Raw genomic sequence first — 22066 nt, 5'->3', positions numbered from 1 at the left:
GTATCATGAATTCACAAATCTACTGCTCTATATTGAAAGAGAAGATGCTACCATCACTCCGTGCCCTTGGTCGTCGTGTACTTTTCCAACATGACAATGTTCCAAAACACACATCTAAGGCCACTGTTGCATTTCTGAAGAAGAACAGGGTGAAAGTGATTCAGTGGCCAAGTATGCCTCCTGATCTGAACCCAATCGAATACCTATGGGGAATTCTGAAGAGACAAGTTGAACATCACTCTCCATCCAGTATCCAGGTTCTAATCAAGGTCGATCTTGAAGAATGGAAAAAGATAGATGTTGCAATATGTTGCTAACTTGTTCATTCCATGCCTAGAAGACTTGTTGCTATCCTTACAAATCATGAAGGTCATACAAAGTACTAGATGGAGTAAGTTTTGTTGTGGGGTGTATGCATTTTTGCATCAACTAATTTGAGTAAAACTGAAGATTTTGTATCCTAAGTTATATTATTAACCTTACTGTCATGAGCTAAACAAATGTTCTATAAAACTCAGTTGTGTCAAATTTGTGGAAATTGTTCTTGCGTTCATTGAGATATTGATTAAAATCCTACTTTTCAAAAGGGTACTCATTTATGCTGAGCACTGTACACACACACACACACACTATATATATATATATATATATAGATATATATATATATATATAGATAGATAGATAGATAGATAGATAGATAGATAGATAGATAGATAGATATTACATACATATATATATATATATATATATAGTATGTAAATCAGCACAAGAGACATGACTTACCTTGAATGTGCTGCTGTGTCCCAGTTTAGCAGAAATATTCCTCTCTGGTAGAACTAGGGGGGCAGTGAGAGGCTATCATCAACAGCTAAACCAATGGCCACTACTCCGTACTCTTACTACTTGACCTCTCTGCGGCTTTTGATACGGTTGACCATCCCCTCCTCCTCAAAAAAGTCCACTCTCTTGGTCTCAGAGACTCTGCTCTCTCCTGGTTCTCCTCCTACCTATCGCAGCGCTCCTTCAGCGTTACCTATAACGCTGCCTCCTCCTCTTCACTCACTCTTTCTGTAGGGGTCCCTCAAGGTTCTGTCCTTGGACCCCTTCTCTTCTCCATCTACACCTCCTCCCTTGGTCACTTGATAAACTCCCATGGCTTTAAGTACCATCTCTATGCTGACGACACGCAAATCTATTTTTCTACCCCTCACCTCACCCCTTCAGTCCTTCAGTCTCCTCTCGCATTACTAACCTACTAAGCAACATATCGGCATGGATGTCACTCCACTTCCTCACACTCAATCTATTCAAAACTGAGCTCTTAGTATTCCCTCCAGCTCGTGCCCCCTCCCCTGACTTCTCCATCAAGATCAGTAATACAATCATTCCCTCCCCTCATGCCAGGGTACTAGGTGTAATCCTAGACTCCCATCTGTCCTTTCACCCCCAAATCCAATCACTGTCCAAACCTTGCAGACTTACCCTCTGCAACATCTCCAAGATACGCCCATTCTTAACCTCGGAAACCACTAAGCAACTTATTCACTCCCTTGTTATCTCTCACCTTGCCTATTGTAACTCCCTCCTCATTGGCCTACCTCATCGCAGGCTATCCCCTCTTCAGTCTATCATGAATGCTGCTGCCAGACTCATCCACCTTACTAACCGTTCTGTATCAGCCACCCCTCTCTGCCAATCCCTCCACTGGCTTCCCATTGCCCAATGAATAAAATTCAAAACATTAATAATGTACAAAGCCATTTATAACTCTGCCCCAAATTACATCAACGATCTTGTCTCTAAATATCACCCAAACCGTACTCTCCGCTTCTCGCAAGACCTCCTGCTCTCTAGCTCCCTTGTCTCCTCTTCCCATGCTCGTCTCCAGGACTTTTGCAGAGCTTCCCCCATCCTCTGGAACTCTCTACCTCAATTTATCAGACTATCGCCTACTCTGCTCACTTTTAGGCGATCTCTGAAAACCTATCTTTTCAGGGAAGCCTATCCTGCCCTCAGCTAATAATGGAATCTTCTACTCTTCCAACCAGTCCATCCCCCACAGTTACTACCGTTTGTACCACTAGTCCCTCCCTCCTAGATTGTAAGCTCCAAGGAGCAGGGCCCTCCTAACCCTCTTGTATTGAACTGTATTGTTGCTGTATTGTCTCCCGTTATACTGTAAAGCGCTGAGCAAACTGTTGGCGCTATATAAATCCTGTATAAGAATAATAATAATCAAGGGTGCCTGACTACACCTGCCCTTTCAACCCAGCTACTCCATTCACAGAATATGTCGCTACAGCTCCTATGAAGGAAACACAATCTATGAATGTAGAGTGGGCGGAAGACTGCAAGGTCTGCTCTCCTCAATTCATGGATCGTGTTTATTCATAAAAGCTGTAGTATGGCCTCAATGAATGACAGAGCTGGGCTAAAAAGGCAGGCATAATTGGGCACTCTTGATTAGAGCCAATCACAGCTCCTTTATTTCTATTAACCCCTGCTGCACAGGAAGAGTACGGTGGCAGGAGTAGGAGTACACAGTCGCACTTGAGACACATTATACTGAAAGTAAGTAATATCCCTTACTGTATAATAATAATAATCCCTTCTGCTGCTTTTTATTCCTTAAGTAAACATATGCTGTAAAGCTCAACTCTAGACAGATATAAAAGACATACATTAATGCAGCTCTGTAATCATTAATGAAACAATAAATGTAAATTTAACTGCAAGCAGTGTAAGTTTTACAAGACAAAGGGGGGAATTCAATAAAGCTGCTGCACATTTTTCTGGCGTTAATCCCTCTGGTTAATGTATGGCGACAAATTCATGAAGCATTCATGACACTTTTGGCTCTGACAGTGCCAAATGCTCCAAATTCAGGTAGTTCTGAAACGTGCCGATTTTACATTGTAATGCAATTCCTGTGCCAAATTCAAAATAAAATACAGACAGTTTTTATTTTACAAAAGTGGAGCTATTTAGGACCAACTCTCTTTGGGTGTACAGAGAGCAAAACTGGCTCAGACAGATTTTGCAAAAGTGTCTTGCGTGCATTTAAAAGCACAAATTCTAGACAGGTACATGAATTTGGTGCGCACTGCGCCACTTTTAGAATGTGCCCAAGACACTTTTTCAAATCTTTTTGTACTAGTCTTTACGAATTTCAGGGAAAGTGTCCTCTCTTAAAGCTGAACTCCAGCACAAACAAGGCATGTGTATTCTTCTGTGAATCTTGGTGTGCGTCCTGTAATTCTTCCAGATCTGCGTAGTAATCCAGTGTGACATATTTCTTTTGTGCAGGAGCTTGACATAAAGAGGACCAGTTAATGCTGGTCTTGTCACCACTACTTTTACAAGGTAATACCATAGTTTGTAAAAACATTTGGTGCACACAAAGTGGAACTATATCCATTGTGGATATTAACCTCCTTAGCAGTATTCCCGAGTGTAGCTCAGGGTAAAATTTCTAAACCAAGAGCGGTAACCCCGAGCTACACTCGGGCTTACCATGCGGCGCTGCTCTGGGGGTCCCTGCAGCACTTACCTTGTCCTTCGCTCCCACGATGTGTCCCCTGCAGCGTCCCCGGCCATCTCCTCCGGCCGATGCCGGCATCCGGCTTCTGTGTTCCGGTCCCTGTGACGTCGGGACGTATGGGCGCCGGAACCGGCGGGAAATTACAATTTTTTTAAAAATGACATTTTTGCTGTCATTGCTGTTTCAATGCATTTCACATATATTTGGTCCCTACTGCTTTGTCCTGCGCCCTGCCTGCATTTTGAATGTTCTTTCTGCCTGGAAACTTAGAAAAGTCCATGGCGTCCAAAAAGCGTCCCTTTACGTCAAAAGTGGTTTTAGAACAGCGATAGTAAATCAGAACCACTTGCAGAATTGAGTGATAATGATTCGTGGGGAAATTCGTCATCAGACACTGAAAACGATTTTGCGACTTTGCTCAGCGATGTGCGAATTTGCCTCTGTATTTCAAATTTCAGTGTTTTTGGTTTGATTATATTATTGAATTAAATTTATTATTATATTATTATTTTTTCTGATTATTTATTAAATTATAATTTATGATTTTGTGTTTCAAATTTTATCATATCCGGAATGTTTAATAGACTCTTGTTCATACAGATTTCAGTGACTTATTCCTAAAAATTACAGCCTACAATAAAAAACTACATATTTCCATGCAAAAAAATGGTACCGCTTTCAGCACAAAAAATCGGAAAGAATCATACCGCCAAGGAGGTTAAGAAACATAAATAGAGTATAAGTAAAGTCCACTTTTTAAGTAGTACAGACAGGTAAGCCTATATGAAGTACATACAGTGATTTTCTCCTAAACTTGCATTGTTCAGGAGTTATTTACAAAGCATACTGCTGGTGATGACAGAGCTCCGTGCTGCAGCCGAGTGCTCCAGCGCGACATGCGTGGGAGTGATGTGAACGCAGTTCCGGCCATTCATACTGCTGGAGCCTGCAAACCCGGAAGGAAGACCGGGTGAAGACGCGGCGCCAGGGAGCCATGACAGCGTGGTGCTTGAGGGCTCCATGTACAGGTAAGTCTGTCATAATGTACTAGTACACTATGACCTAAAGCTGCAGGGGGGCCCATTGTTTTGTCTTTTGTTCAGAGGTTTACTACCGCTTTAAAGGATAAGTTCACCTTTTCGTAACATGTTACATGTTACACCCTTATTCAGGCTGATACCATGTTGTGACAGTGAGCGGGGGGGATTCTCTCCCCCTGCTCACTGTCAAAATCTTAAAAAACACACCGCATCATTCATTGACAGAGTTCTGTGACTGTGAAAACTACAAGTTCCGACAGCCTATGCAGCTGTTGACTTGTAATTCTCAATGAACTATCATGGCACTGTTGAGTACTCTTGTAGTTCTTTGATTCTTCTTGTCAGTGTGACAGTCTGTAGGAGACCTGCATGGCACCAGCAATCTGTGGATTGCAGGTGCAATGCCTTCCAGGCTCCTGCACAAATAGTACAAACAAATAGTAAATGCACATTTTTTTAATCTTTTTTTTAAGTGAATTTATCCTTTAAATTAATGGTTTTGTGCCCAGAGTTTAGTTTTACCATCTGTATCAAAATAATGAAGATTTTGCACCTTCAAAATATTAAGTTAATTGTATGTTAAAAACTGCAGTTGAAGAGTATCTAAAGCTCATTTTTTAAAAGGAATTGGAACAGGAAGAATTATTACTTCTGTCAGGTTTTTACCATTGTGTGTGTTGGGACCATCACCCTCTCCAACATTTGTCCTGGTCACCATTGTCGCCCAGATTAAAAGGGAAATCCAACAATTTATTTTTATTTTGGTGATAATTAATGGAGGATTTCCTCTACTTTGGCGGGATTTCCTCAATTTTCCTTTTGTCTATCCAAAAACAGAAAGTGAGGCAATATCTCCCTAATGGGACACATAGTCAATAAAAAATACAGGGGTTTTAACCTTTTTATATACTGGCCTAAGCTATAAATTAGAGTAAGCATGTGTGTGTCTCCAGCTTATATAGTGGAAGCTCAACTGGATTTTCTTTATGACAAAACACAAATTGTTATTCATCAGAGGTAAAGTCAAAATGAACAGGCTGCATGTAGTTCTACAGCAGCCCGCTGCAACCATCTGTTTGACTCACTCTTATGTATAGGCTGCAGTGTTTTGTTGAACGCTTTCCGTTCTCCTGTGCAGTGTCACGATATGTCAGACTTTGACATCTCTTTCAAATACACAGGAAGTTATACTTTCCCTTTTATAAGGTGAAACAATTTGTTAAACAGATTTTAACCACAGCTTATCATAAATATTATCATGCACTAAACATAAAATATACGGTATGTGTTTGGACAATCAGTCAATGATTCCTAAGCGTCCTTTCCTTTCCTTGTCCATCTCTGCTCACTCCTATGGTCCCCTGTTCCGTTAATCCTCTCAAACATTTCTGAGCTGACATTCTGCACAGGAGCTTTACTTTTCAATAGTAGATTAAACTACAACAGACCTGCAATAAAACTGGCTTTTAATAGACCATTTAAACTCCTTAGCTGCACTATATCCCTGTTCACATGAAAGAAAAAAAATGTTTTATTAAAATCTCTGCCTGCAGAAAAGAATTATGTCCACCTGAGAATCTTATGGCATCTGGATTCCGTGTTTGAGAATACATCAAAAGCAGAACTATACAAAATCAGTCTGTAAAAAAAAAAGAAAAAAAAATATCTGCAGCACCAATATTTCACTTTTTGGTGCAGGGCTTATTTTGGCTCCTGGCTTGAGTATACTGGTGACCAGGGGCGGACTGACCATTTGGAAAATCGGGCACTGCCTGAGGGCCCGGGGTCAGTGGGGGGCCCCATGAGATGCCACTGGTACCTTTTTCATAGGCTTTTTTGAGTTTGGCCAAGGACACAGGGGCCCCATGATCCGCTACTGCCCGGGGGCCCCATGAGTTGTCAGTCCGCCCCTGCTGGTGACATTAATTGCACTGAATTCTAGGTAGTGAAACTGTGGCTGGTCCATTATTTCCATCAATTAGATGGCTTTGGCAGATTTTGTACATTATTAGCATTTGGTGGCTCCCAAAGGACCCCAATAATCCGGAAGGTATACAAACTGACCAGGAAGTCTTCTTATGACTAGCACCAAAAGCTCCTGGTTTATGTCATGAATACTGGTGTCCTTACTGTCAGTTTGCTCCTACTGTATCAATATGCTGTTCATATGTAGGCAAACACAACATTAGGGCCTCATTCACACCATGCTGCAGAGACATCAGTTTTTCTGCACATGTTCTGCAAGGGCATGAAAAAAAAAAAATGTTCTCTATGTGTCCTGTTCACACCAGAACACTGGTATCATGTGCAGATTTTTTTTTGCGTAGGAATCTGAAACGTATATAAAACGTTATGTTCCAAAGTGCTACGTAAACTGGTAGCACTGTATAAATCTTGTATTATAACAATAATAATAACTCACTGAAGTGTGCATGAAAACTGATAGAAATTGATGTCTCTACGAGTGAAATCTGCATGTCAGTTTCCATCAGTTTTTCTGCATGTCACTTGGAGATTAAAGTGGAACTGCAGTGCATGTGAGCACCACAAACCAAAAATGATATTTTATTCATTGTTAATATTCAAAGCAATTATTGACAATAAAATACTGCATTTTATTGTCGATAATGTGGTGAGGGAGTAGTGACAGGGAAAGGAGCTAAACGTAGGAGATACACCCTAGGAGTCTCCTATCTTTATGGTTCTCATAAAGGAGTTTTTAGGTGTATGTAGCTATTTAAAGCGATATAAACTCCCCTGGCCACAAGGTGACAACACTGCAGTGATTTCCTTGCAGAATGAACATCATCATCACTCTGCTTAAAGGAAGTGGAATAATAATGCCTGTTCTGGCAGGAGTAACTAGTAATAAAACTGTTACCTGCTGTGATGGTTCTAGTGATGGATTGCATCATTTATGTCATTTTTTTTATTGTGACCATGGTTGCACTTTAAGATTGTTTAAAGTGGAACGTCACTCTCTCAATCAACATTGACTATTTTGAATCCTTCTGCTGCTAGCACTAGTAAATAGATAGGAACATATATCATATTTACATGTTTTAAACTTTTTTTTTTCAGTTACTTCCTGGTTTCTGTGCCTAGGAAAATTAACCCTAAGGTACTGTATATTAAAATACCTAATTAAACTGTTTTTAAAATTTAGGATAAAAATTGCATACATTGTTGCATACATTTGGAAAGCCATACTGCATCAAGGTTCTCTATCTCCAGTGGTAGTCCTATTACTATGCTTTTTGAGTTCCCATGTATAGGACGTATAGAGTGAAGCATAAACTGAGAGCAGGCTTTCCTTGGAGGTAGCTCCATCTTTCTTAACCACTTAATGATTTTAGACATAGGAGATACCTTCTAAAAAACTTCACATTCCTAGGGCAGCTCCAACTTTCGCAACTACTTAGTGTGCTGAAAGGCAGAGCCAGCTCTCATTCAAGCAGCAGGGTAGATCCCAACAATATTGTTGGGATCAGGTAGTGGGGTGAAACCCGACAATGTTATCGGGATTCTTCCAGAGCCTACTGCGGCTCTGCCTCATCAGCTGATAACAGGTTACAAAAAAAAGCTTTGGCCATACTCTTTTAATTGGCACTCTACTGGCATGAACTAAAACTATGTTACAGGCGGACAAGGATTTACTGCCTTTATGTCATTTTCATGTTTATAAATGACTAATTCCTTTAATGGGAACTGTGGTAAAAGGAAAAAAAAAGAACCGACTTACTTATTGCCTGGATTTTCCCTGGTGACATGTACTGCATCAGCTGGCTGTTTCTTAACAGCATCCTGTATGACTGAGGTCTGCAATTAAAATCAAATCGGTAAGATTACCACAAGGCCCAAAGAGGCCAGACACATAGCTCAGTTCAGATCTTTATGTTGCAGTAAATATTCAGAATATTAAACATAAATCTTCAGAAAAAATGGCACCTAGTCTGACTTTAGCAAGGATTCTAGAGGAAAGAGAAAAGACATTTTCTGATTTGTTCATGAATTCAGCCTGTGGGTGAGTTAAACCTCTAATGATTTAGGATCAAAGGATGAAATGGGATTCCAGATTTGATGCAAGTGTATTATCTAATGAAGCAGAAGAACAAGTCAGAAGGAAGACATAACATACAGTCTTATAGGTAATACATGAAAACAAGATCACATCAATACCTGGCAGCTGTAAAAGTAGAAAACACATGAACCCATGAAATGTCATTCTAGTGATGTAAGTAGAAGCTGATGGCAAGTTTTCTGGTGACTTGTAAGCTATCCTGCTGTTTGACACACTATGTAAAGACCAAAGACAGCTTAAACGCAGAGGTGGTACCCGCAGCTAAAACATTTCCCATACGCTTGAGTTCATGATTACTCCAAAGCAATCAGATAGAGGGAGACAATCAGAAATCCAGGAGATGCATTTAAAGATACACCCCAGTCAAACGTGAACATTTGGTATTTAAATTCACACAGTGGGAAGTCTACCTGCTGATTGAATATAATTTTTATCTTGGTATTCATCTTATGCAAAATGGCTTCCCTGCTATCTAAAGACCCACATTTGTCAGTATCACTGTATGCTTAATGGCTTGTGTATCTGTACAGTTTGTACAGAATACATTAATCAGTCACAGCATGTGCTCTAGATACAGTAACTTTTACCATTTTCAGAAGCTGGTAACAATTCTAACTTTGTTCAATGTCCTTCTAACCCAGCAATGCAGAATATGTGTGGGGAGACCTAGTTGTCCATGAGATTTGATACTGCAGTTTGATTTAGATTCCCTGCTGAAGCTGGCTAAGGAAATGCCTAAGGTTACAACAGTACTAATATGCAAGTAAGTGGTGCCTACAGTGAAGTGCATGTTTTAGTCTTCACACTGATTTCTGTGTTCCTACAGAGTTACCTGGAACCAAGGCCAAAAGGGCATCCATTTCATCTCTGAGACTGAACCCTACCCCATAATTTAACTGCCAAAGGCCAAATTCTCAGTGGGCAGTACAGATTGTGGCATTTGACAGCTGAAGGTCAGGTGATGACATTTAGTACCAGTAAGGAGTAGGACTAAGTCTTGACTTGGAAGTTGAGACCGTGTGTTCAGCCTAGATCTAGGGTCCAAGGGGCTCCACAGGTCATTTTAAAAACTAATATAAGGAATATATGGTAACTGCACATCAGCACTATTTTTACTTTAGATATTGCCAAGTTCACTTTAAAACTTAACTCCTGCAGGTTTGCAAAAAATGGAATGTGGATGCCCACATTTATATTCAGTATCTAATGCTCGTTTAGTCTATGGTAAATATAAAGGGAGTATTACCAACGTTAATACCAGGGGCGAACTGACAACTCATGTGGGCCCCCGGGCAATAGGGGATCATGGGGCCCCTGTGTTCTTGCTCAAACTCAAAAAAGCCTATGAAAAAGGTACCAGGGGCATCTCATGGGGCCCCCTACTGACCCCGGGCCCTCGGGCAGTGCCCGAGTTTCAAATGGTCAGTCCGCCCCTGCCTAATACATGTCATCATGTACAATGTAGGACCAGTGGCCACCTCATTGCACTGTATATGATAACAAAAAGGCCTGCACAAATTCCAGGGTAGAAGTAAAGAAGAGTACCACCTGTCACAGGACTGAGGACTAAAGGTGAGTATTCTTCCCTATTACTAAGTGAGTATAAGAAAGAATACATGTGACTGTCTCCTCTTTATATTCAGTATCTAATGCTCATTTAGTCTATGGGGAATATAAAAAGGAATATTACACTCACCGGCCACATTATTAGATACACCTTTCAAGTGCCAAGAAAATATCCCTCACACCATTACACCACCACCACCACCACCAGCCTGAACCGTTGATGCAAGGCAGGATGGATCCATGCTTTCATGTTGTTCACACCAAATTCTGACCCCACTATCTGAATGTCGCAGCAACCAGTCTGATCATTCTCCTCTGACATCAACATGGCGTTTTCATCCACATAACTGCAGCTCATTGGATATTTTATCTTTTTTGAACCATTCTCTGTAAACCCTAGAGATGGTTGTGTGTGAAAATCCCAGTGGATCAGCAGTTTTTGAAATACTCAGACTAGCCCGTCTGGCACCAACAACCATGCCATGTTCAAAGTCACTTAAATCTCCTTTCTTCCCCATTCTGATGCTTGGTTTGAACTTCAGCAATGCATCTTCACCACATCTACATGCCTAAATGCATTGAGTTGCTGCCATGTGATCTACTGATTAGCAATTTGTGTTACTAAACAATAGAACAGGTGTACCTAATAAAGTGGCAGGTGAGTGTACATACCTTAATGTCAATGACAATGTCAAATCCTCAATTGAGTATGGTCAATTCTGAAGAGAGAAAGAACGAGAGAGATAGAGAGAGAGAGAGAGAGAGAAAGAGAAAGAAAGAGAAAGAAAGAGAAAGAGAGATAAAAAGAGAAAAAGAAAAGAAAGAAAGTATAAGATACAGACTACATGGGGGACACCCACATGCCATTTTTGTAAGCAGAGCACAGTTCAACTTAAGCTCATTCGCAGTAGTGACTGTTTGAATCTCCTATCATTTTGATGAATGTGGGTGCTACCCTATCCTAACCACCCTAAATGGTTTTTCATAGGAAACATAATGGCTCTCTTAGTTACGTGTGTTACACAGAGTATCTGTTAGTAATGACGCTTAAAAATACTAGACTTCTGCATTATTTTTTTAACTTATAATAGTATAGAACAAGGGTCTCCAAACTTTCTGAACAAAGGGCAAGTTTACTGTCCTTCAGACTTTGAGGGGTCCAGAATGTGGCCAGTGTGAGTAGAAAATACCCTGGTGTCAATGGGAGTAGAGCATGTCCCATCATTGGTATTAATGGGAGGGATAATGCCCCATTATTGGTATTAGGAGTAGAAATAGTACCCCAACATTATTGTCATTGGTAAGTATGGTGCCTCATTGTTGGTATCAGGAAGGAATAGTTACCCATCATTGGTGTCAGTTGGAGGAATATTGCCACATTATTGATATCAGGGAAAGGGATTGTGCCCCATCACTGGTGTCAGTGGGAAGAATAGGACCCTGCAGTTGGTGCCAGTGGGAGGATTAGTGTCCCATCATTGGTGTCAGTGAGAAGAATAGTGCCCCATTGTTGGTGTAGAAGGAAAAGTGTCTTGCATCAGTGGGAGGAATAGTGTCTCAAGGCCCTAATAAAGGCAAGAAAACGGCCACATCCAGGCCCAAAGTCACAATTTGGAGACCACTGGTCTAGAATTTTAGAAAATGATCATTCATATCTATAACAGATCCAAGCAAATATTTAAATTTTTTTTTTGTAGACAGAATAACTAGAGTTTATGGTTAGAAGAGACTAAACCACAATCAAAAAGCCCTTCAACCTATTCAGTGAATAGCACAGTAAAGCCTTCTTAAAATGAAGATCCATGTATATCCATGTCTCATTCCATTACATATCCCAAAAATAAGAAGATTGTTCTCCATTTCAGCAAAGTGGGTGGAGCCATGCAAATCATTGCTTTTTTTTTTTTTTTTACCCCATCTGCCAGTTGCACATCCAGAACCGTTGGTATATAGTGCAAACATAGCCTAATATTATAGAGCCATTTATACCAAACCTAATACAGTTGTTTCAGGCTTCTTGGCCATTAGTGTGTGCAGTATATGAATATTATTGGGCTATATTTCCATACACTAATCTTTGCATATTTATTACTTGCATATTTGCACTATGCACCAGTCCGAATGTGCGTCTGGCCAATGGGCGTAAAGCAATCATTTTATTTTTTTTTTTAAATAAAAAGCATTTGCTTTATGATTTTTGCAAACTCAGAAGGGTTCATCTAATAGTTGTAAAAATGCTTACAGGTACTTGTGAGATACTAAGAGCAGATACTAAGGGGTATATTTATGTATGTATATTATTTTCATATAAGGTTCACACAACTTTTACCCAAGATTCCTGTGTTGTTCTAATTGGATTGAAATGGAAAAATGTGTAAATTCTTGTAAAAGTTGTGTAAATCTTGTATGAAATAGACCCCTAAGAAAACTTTGGTTTTAATAAAAAAAGGTACAAAGTCGACCTTTTATTAGTTACTAATAAAATACACATACGTTGTAATAAAAGGCCCCGTATAAATAAATTCCTGACATTTCACAATATTCAGCATACTCATAAAAAATACAACCAAAAAGCAGTTCCTTACAAAGTTAGCAACTTTGACTTTGCTGAGGCTGAAATGATGTCATCAGTTTGTTGCAGAAGAGGTGAAGTACTCCCTCAGTATCCTCCGTCCTAGTTCTTACACAGACTGCAATGGAGCAAGTTACAAGCCTGGGGCTGATTTGTAACATGTATTTGTGAACACAGCCAATTTCTGAGATATGCATACTAACATTGTGCCAAGCTGGACTAATGTCAGCATACAATACAGATCATATTTGGAGTTCAAATTTAACAAGAAAAATATCTGTGACACTGGGTCCAATTTATTAACATTGAACTAATTTGTTTATGTTCAGATGACTTAAAGCAAGGGTGTCAAACTGGTGGCCCTCCAGCTGTTGCAAAACTACAAGTCCCATCATGCCTCTGCCTTTGGGAGTCATGCTTGTATCTGTCAGCCTTGCAATGCCTCATGGGACTTGTAGTTTGGTAACAGCTGGAGGGCCGCAAGTTTGACACCCCTGACATAAAGTGACATTCCAGTCAAAACCTGACTAAGGCTAATTCTACTCCCACCACCATTTCTAAGCCTAGTCGATCGATCCTGTAAAAGAAAAGATGCTTAGACTTATCTATTCTGAAGCCGCTCCGGTCTGGTCACATGACCAGCTTCCAGCAGCGGCTTCATGTAGAGGAGGGACAGCAGACAGTGGATGCCCTATAGTAAGCCTATGGGTGATCTCATCACTCAGGCTCTGCAGCCATTGTCGCCGTCTCTCCTCTACAAAGAAGCCGGTGTAGCGGCAAGATGTTTCTCCCCATATAGATATGACCCTCTGAAGCAACTGCGCATGTCACGGTTTCAAGCACAATCAATCAATGATAGAACTACTGTATCCGATCATGTACCTTTGTAAAGTAACCCCTTCCATGCCAAAAGATTGGCGTGTTGCAAGGACACAACGGGACACAGACAGGATCGGCAGGATGAGTCATTTAACACTTCTTATATGCTGACTGATCTGCACAGTATACAGGCTGAATCATTCAGGTGTACATGAAATACATGGCGTATACGCATGTAATCAGCGGTGCAGCATAAAAGGGGTTAACTGTGGCATCTCTGTGCTACAGTTGATGATTGGCGACCGGCTTCTTATGCCTAAAACCGTGACATGCGCAGTTGCTTCAGGGGGACATATCTACATGGGGAGACACATCTTGCCACTACACCGGCACTGGAAACCAGTCATGTGACCGGACTGGAAAACTTCAGGATAGACAAGTTGTCAGGGATCACCGCGACGCATGAGTCTGCACATGCGTAGGTGTCCGACAAGACATGCAGGTAGGCGGGCACTAGGACCCAGGCGCGCCTGTCACCTATGACGGCGCTGGGCAGGCACTAGAACCCAGGCGCACCTGTCAGTGCCGGGCGGGCTATTTAAACTAGCCCTGCACAGACACAAGTTGCTGTATGGTCTTCTTACCCTGTTCCTGCTAGTGTGTTTCCTGCTGATTGATTCATTGCTGACCCTGCTGGATCCTGACTTTGCTGACTTCTCCTGCTCTGACCCCTGGCTCGTTTGACTACTCTTCTGGACAATTCTACTGATCTGAACTTCTGTTACCGAACCCGGCGAGTGACTTGACTATTCTTTGTCTGCTGCCTTGTACCACGCTGATCCCACTGTTACAGAACCGGCCTGTCTGACCACGCTTATTGCCCTGCTATCCATCCGCCCTGCACGGATCCGGTCACCACTGCTCAGGCCCATCCGCCTCTTCACGTCAGGCTCTCCACCTGTACACACTTCTGGCGGATCCCTCTACCACAGGTGGGTGTACTCAGGGGCCGCGACCTGGTCTCAGTCTGCTCCAAGTCCATCCCCACCATCAGGGGCCCTGGTGAACAGCAGACTGGGGCTTAGATTCCGCGCTCTGGGGAATCCTGTTCTGTGGAGTGCTAGAGGTACCGCCAGGCGGTGTCCGACACAAGTCAAAGCATCTTTTCTTTATCAGGGTAGATCAATTAGGCTTAGAACGGGGGTGGGAGTAGATTTAGCCTTAGTTAGGGTATGATTGGAATTCCACTTTAAAGGAAGTAGAAACAAACAGAACAAGTAGCAAATGTCTATATTCAAAGCAACTCTTACCAGGCTCTACTCTTCAAAGCAAAAAGGCCTGATTAATTTTATTAGCAGCTAAAATCTTAGCAGCTAAATTATATAGGCTGATCCATTTAAGACAGCAGTGCAGCTAACAGTTAAGCATTAGTCACTTAAGATTCAGTTTTATTCTGTAAGCAGTTTAGCTACTAAACAAAAATAACTCTTCCGAGGCAATAGCTAACAGTTTAATTTGTCTCCTGCATAAAGATCAGCAATTATCATCAGCAGGGAACCAGTAATTTGCAGAAAATACTGCGTCATTGTGCTACCCTCTTGGCAAGGAACCTGGTTTGTGAAGATGAAGGAAGGGATCGGGCAAAGTGCACCACTAGAGAATAGGAAATGATACACTCGTCTGACATCATGGGAAATCACCAGTGTGTTTTCACACGAACTGGAAACACATAACTGATTGCAGGAGATGTGCATGGACAAAAATCCCTGTAGGTTTCTACAGCATTACCTTCAACAAATTTTGACCCCTAAAAATGCTGAGACTACTAGAGCTGCAAACAGAAGCCACAAAACCCTATCCATATGTAGCAATAACCCCCAAAGGGGCTGCTGGAAATATATTGGTCCCCCTTACCTGTTCTGAAGCTGCCCACCCTGTGTTAAGCCCCAGAAGCACACTGTCAAATTCCTGAACTTGAATAAAATGCAGGGAGGAGGGTTGAGAGTGCAGGATACCCAAAGACCCATAGATCTTGGAGGACAGCTTCCTGAAATATCTCTGTTCTGGCAGTATTTGAAACCCTATGAGAGCAGTCACAGTCCTTTGCAGCAACTTCTAGCATCTCACCCTCAAGAAGTACTTCCACCTGGAGATACATGCCAAAGGCCCTTACCTCCCCAGCCAAGTTTCCCAGGGGTCAGCTCTGGATTGATCCCGGCTGGTCAGGGTGGAAAGCCACCTGTCTTGGTAGTTACACCTGGTTTCCTGGCCAACGCATCAAAAATGTAGTAGCAATTTTGGCAAACCAGAGAACTCCGGACACGGACTTGAGGAATACAAATGATTAAAAACAGCGCTGTTTTGACTCAACAGATGGCTTGTGCTCTCATCTGCTAAGTGAGTTATAGAAAACTTCTTACAAGCGTATATACCAACGATGACATCACAAGGCATACATTACTTCTTTCACTTTCTATACACTCAAAAGTCTTCCTAAACTCTACAGAATAACCTTGGACAGCAGCTACAGATAAGAATACCAGCTATGAACCAGTACACATTATACTCACAGGAAATAAGGGAGGGGGGAAGATGAGCCAAAAACCTTGCTTTTACAAACACAGGCTGCTAGAAGTGTTAGAGTTTAAAGGGGAACTCTACAACATCTAGGTGCTACCACAATGGGGGAAAACCCAAGGAAACAGTGAGACTGATCAGATCCTCCCAAAGATTTATCTTCTCTCCAGCCACACCCTCTGTGTCAGCATCCCAGGGATTAGCCAGGGTCATATAACTATTCATAACTCCAACGGCTGGTCGTCCCATGCTATTGTTGGAACATTCTTCTAGCAGCAGACAGGAGCAATCAACCACCAGGTTTAGAGAAAGCCTGAACAGACTCGAAAAAAATCAATTACAGCTGAGCTGGCAGCATAGCTAAATACTAAATTAAGACAGCCCAGGGCAGGGGCACTGCACTTATTGCAAAGTTGTGGTGCATTAGGCTGCCTATTGAAAAAAAAAAAAAAGTGTTTGCAACACACCAAAATGCAAACTGTTTAGTTGCACTATGGTGTGTTGCAGCTCAGGTGCCATTGAAATGAAAATTAAAAAATTACTTAAGCTGCAGTGTACCAATGCACATACAATTTTTTTAACACACAATGTGCATTATACTATGTGATACCGCATTGCCCTTGTGTGAACAGGCTCTTAGTGGAATTGTCCTCCATAACCCATAAGCCTGGAAAAAAAATGGATTTCACTTTTAATAGTAAGACATTGCTCGATGTTATCAGAAGGCAATAGGTCCATTGCTGTAGGGGGAGGCACCATGGCTGCTGGAGCTCACAGGAATCCTGATTATGTCAGAGATGACATCATTAGCATTTTCAAAGGAACAAGTCAGAAGCATATTCTCCTATAAAAAGGTCTGTAATGAGAGCTGATCAGTTGCTTGTAAGCTTAGCACTGGACCCCAACTGTTTATATAACTGGGATCTGTATGCAGCCACTAAAACCGGGATACCTTTTTAAGTTGAAACTAGGAGACAGAACTGTAATTGCAGCACTGCTTTAAACAAGGCATGCGAGAAACATGGCTAAAGCTCACATGAAAGGGTGATTGAAGAGTATGTAGCATTTACAGGTAGCTGATTAGATTTATTGATTATACTGTAGCACTTCTGCCTGCAGGGGCGCTGGAAACAGACACTGGTCTAGTTTGAACCAATGTAACTAAGCATATACCATACCTGTCCAAGGGGAAGTGAAGGGGCAACATCACGTTCTCTGCCTGATCCAATCAGAGAATGTTTTGCATTCATTCAGAAAATCCAAAGCATTCTCTGAATGGTGCCCGTGCTGAGCAGTCATCCTCCTGTGTCCACAATGCAGCAGGCTGGCTGCTCAGCATGGGACCCTGAAACAAGTAGAGATCACTGGAGTAGCCAGGCCTGGAATCAGCCAGTTATGGTATATACATAGTTACACTGGTCCAATCAATGTAAAAATATGCCATACTGTGAATCCATCTTTGAGGGTCAGTTCACACTACATGCGTTTCAGTTGCTTTTTTTCTGCATCCAAAAACACTCAGAAAGTAGGTTATATGGTTGTCAATGTCATAGTTCACATCAGTGCTTGCAGCTCCAGTGTGTTCCCGTTGCAGAAAAAAAAAAGTAGAACATTCTGCATTTTTTTCTGCACAGAACTGTACTGGAGCGCAGTAAAACGCATCAAAGATGCACCGGAATGCACTGGAATGCACCACAAATGCACCGGAACGCACGTGTCCCTATTTAAATTGAAGAAAGATCGAGGGGAAAACAATGAACTGTAATACATAAAAATGCACTGGAATGTGCCAAAAATGCGAATGCAAAAACACATCTAGACTGCGTTTCTATAGTGTGAACTGGCCCTAAAGGTACATTACACTTCTCAACTAAGGAAAGGAAACAAATCTTAAAATGCCTCTACACTTCTAATCACTAATCTCTTGAAGATGACTTCCAAATAGAAATTCTGTCTATTTTAATGAGGGTATGCCATATGGTACAGCACTGACTCAACTGTTCATCTTACATTTTTAACTACGGAAAATGGTACAGCTTCTCATTATCATGTGTGGACAACCTTACATAAGTCCTAAATCAAATTCCATAATTAGTGTTAGGTCTCAGTTCCACTGCAGGAAAAGAATACTAACAAAAATAATTGGATTTTTTCTACATAGTTACCTGTAAAATCAATTTTTTGGAGTACATGATGGGACACAGAGCAGGCTATTCATGACTATGTGGGTTATAGTCCACCTATAGGTGAATGGACACTGGCCGACCAATCAGAGAGGGGGCCCTCCCTATATAACCCCTCATATACAAGAAGTACTTCAATTTTTGTAGCAAGCAATGAAAATTCCAGAAAGAATCGGTGGGACCTCTCTGTCCTGTGATGAAGAAAACGTTAAAAAAATCAAATTTTTGTTATCGCACATCATGGGACACAGAGCAGGCTATTTATGACTTATGATTTATGTGGGATGTCCCAAAGAAATAAGAAATTTTAGGGGAGGGTGACACCATGATAGACACCATCCATAATCCCTCAGGACCTACCCAGCCATCCGTAAAATACTGCGACCAAAGGCAGAATCCTCTGCGGCTCGGACATCCACCTGGTAGAACTTTGTGAATGTGTCAACTGAAGACCATGTAGAGGCCTTGCAAACCTGAGCCACTGACGGCAGATTGCCCAAGATACCCCCACACTCCTGGTGGAGTGTGCCTTCACTTGCAAGGGTGGAACTGTACCTTAAAAACCATAGGCTTGAATGATCAATTAGCGGATCCAATTAGAAATAGTCACCTTGGATGCCACCTGCCCCTTCCTAGGCCTCTCTGGCAGCACAAATAGAACATCTGACCTCCTGACCTGTGCTGTCGCCTTCAAGAAGATCCTTACAGCACGTACCACCTGCAAGGTATGCAGACATCTTTCTCTTGCTGACTGAGGCCTAGGAAAGAATGTAGGCAGAACTATGCCCTTACTGAGATGAAAACTAGAAACCACCTTTGGCAAAAAAGCACGGATGAGGTCTGAACACCACTTTATCATGATGCAAAACCAGAAATGGTGCTCTGCAAGATAGAGCTGTCAGCTCTGACACTCTTCTCACAGAAGTGATTGCCACTAGAAACAACACCTTACGCGTAAACAGGACCAGTGGAATCTCTCCAATAAGTTCAAATGGTGGCTTTTCCAAAACCTCCAAAACCAAGTTCAGGTCCCAAGGACACAAAGGTAACCTGACAGGAGGAGCAATACGCATCACACCTTGTAAAAAAGTGTGGACCAAAGAGTGAGATGCAATGGGCCTCTAGAACAAAATAGCTAACTGCAGAATCCTGCTAATCACATACTCTAGTGGGTGCCATTTGTGAACCTCACATTAGGCAATGTACTGTAAGCCTTCCATGTTCTGTTTTAAATATTCCTAGAAACTACCTTTCTAGAACCCAACATGATGGGGATGACAGAATCCGACACTCCCCTATAATTCAGGATCTGGGTTTCAATGGCCACGCTGTCAAATGTAGTGACTGTAAAGCTGGGTGCAATATAGGACTTTGAGACAACCAGTCTGGCTGATACGTCAGAGCGCACGGCATGTCTACTGCCATCCTCACTATGTCCGCATACCAGGCCCTCCTGGGCCAGGCCACAGCAATCAGTATCACTGGAATAAACTCCTCCCGAATCCTGTGTAATACATGGCAGCAGCTGGATCAGATGAAAGGCATAAATTAGTGAGAACTGGTTCCAAGGAATCACTAAGGCATTTACCCCTGCCGCGCGAGGTCCCTTACCCTGGACAAAAAGAGACCGACCTTGTTCTTGAACCTGGATGCCAATAGATCTACATCCGGGCAACCCCATCGCTGGATTTCCTTGAAAACATTGGAATGCAAAGCCCATTCCCCTGGAATTGACTGCCGGTGACTGAGATAGTCTGCCTGCCAATCTTCCACACCTGGAACACTGCTGACACACTTCTCAGAATGTAGTTCATCTATAGGCTATTTGGGAATACAACTCCTTCAATAAAGGCCCTGTACCAGGCAAATTATATCCCATTATTAAATTAAATAAAAGACGAGCTTGGCAGATTGTCAAAAAGTGGAGCTTCCTGGATAGGTTGTATAAATCCGGTAAAGATGCCCCCTGGACCCTATCCCCTCACAGCTCCTCCAGTCACCCCCCCCCCACCCTTCATCATTCGCTCCCTCACCCACATATTCAATCTCTCCCTCTCCACCGGCACCTTCCCCTCCCCTCTAAAGCACGCACACATCACCCCCATACTCAAAAAACCCTCCCTTGACCCCACTAACCTTAACAACCTTAGACCCATCTCCCTGCTGCCTTTCACTTCCAAGCTCCTTGAGCGCCTGGCCTACAATTGCCTAAGCGCCCACCTCACTGATAACAACCTCCTTGACCCCCTACAGTCTGGCTTCCGTCCCCTACACTCTACCGAAACTGCCCTACTTAAAATCACCAACGACCTGCTAACCGCCAAAGCCAATGGCCACTATTCTATCCTCCTGCTCCTCGACCTCTCCGCGGCCTTCGACACTGTTGACCACCGTCTCCTCTTTGCCAAATTGCACTCCCTTGGCATCAGGGATGCTGCTCTCTCCTGGTTGTCCTCCTACCTTTCCCAATGCTCCTTCAGCGTCACCTACAACACTGCCACCTCCCCCTCCCTCCCCCTCTCTGTCGGGGTCCCTCAAGGCTCTGTCCTCGGACCCCTCCTCTTCTCCATCTATACCTCCTCCCTTGGCAAACTTATTCACTCCCACGGCTTCAATTACCACCTCTATGCCGACGACACCCAAATTTACCTCTCCACCCCCCACCTCACCCCCTCACTCTCCGCCCGCATCGCCCACCTCCTAAACGACATATCAGACTGGATGTCGCTCCATTTCCTCAAACTTAACCTATCCAAAACCGAGCTCCTGGTCTTCCCCCCACCCCGCGCCCCCCCCATCCTCTCTATCACTACTAACAATGCCACCATCTCTCCCACCCCTCACACCAAAGTCCTGGGTGTCACCCTGGACTCCCACCTCTCCTTCCTACCCCACATCCAACTGCTATCTAGATCTTGCAGGCTCCACCTCCGCAACATCTCCAAGATACGCACATTCCTCACCCCAGACACCACCAAACAACTCGTACACTCCCTCATCATCTCACGCCTGTACTGTTGCAATTCCATTCTCACTGGCCTACCCAAACGAACGCTATCCCCACTCCAGTTGATCCTGAACTCAGCGGCTAGACTCATCCACCTCACCAACCGCTCCACATCCGCCTCCCCCCTCTGCCAATCCCTTCACTGGCTCCCGGTTGCCCAACGCATCAAATTCAAACTGCTTACTCTCACCTACAAAGCCATTCACAACGCCGCCCCAAACTATATAACCGACCTGATACCCAAATACTACCCTACCTGTGCCCTCCGCTCCTCACAGGACCTCCTACTCTCTAGCTCCCTGGTCTCCTCCTCCCACGCCCGAGTGCAGGACTTCTCTAGGACTTCCCCCATCCTCTGGAACTCCCTACCCCAATTCATCAGACTGTCACCTACCCTCTTCACTTTCAGGTGCACCCTGAAAACTTTCCTCTTCTGGGAAGCCTATCCCAACCTCACCTAACCTCACCTTACAACTAACTAACAATTTTTCTTTTGAATATTGCTGAAAATCTACATGTGTATGCCCAGCTTAATGCCCCATACATTCCGGGCGCCAACATCTTCAGTGTGGGCACCCAGCTGTGGCAGCCTGTGACTTCACTGTACATGTGCTGTGAATGTCCCTGTAGTCTTCTGGGACCTGTTACGTGTCCCAGAAGACTATGGGGGTGGGGGTGAC

General features: G+C 42.9%; 1 protein-coding gene across 1 annotated transcript in view; it reads right to left on the bottom strand.

The window, feature by feature from the left end:
• The window catches only part of CCDC169 (coiled-coil domain containing 169), a 69577-nt gene that overhangs the window by 3402 nt on the left and 44109 nt on the right, over positions 1 to 22066 (bottom strand). The window contains exon 7 of the mRNA XM_089690853.1: positions 8324 to 8400. Within this exon, the coding sequence (XP_089546979.1) occupies positions 8324 to 8400 (77 nt within the window). The remainder of the gene's footprint in view (positions 1 to 8323; positions 8401 to 22066) is intronic.

The sequence above is a fragment of the Staurois parvus genome, unplaced genomic scaffold (genome assembly GCF_062004578.1).
Source record: "Staurois parvus isolate SC_StPar_1 unplaced genomic scaffold, SC_StPar_1.0 ptg000544l, whole genome shotgun sequence".
Lineage (NCBI taxonomy): Eukaryota > Metazoa > Chordata > Amphibia > Anura > Ranidae > Staurois > Staurois parvus.
The sequence above is the reverse complement of the archived record's forward strand: the minus strand, read 5'-3'. Positions and strand labels throughout refer to the sequence as shown.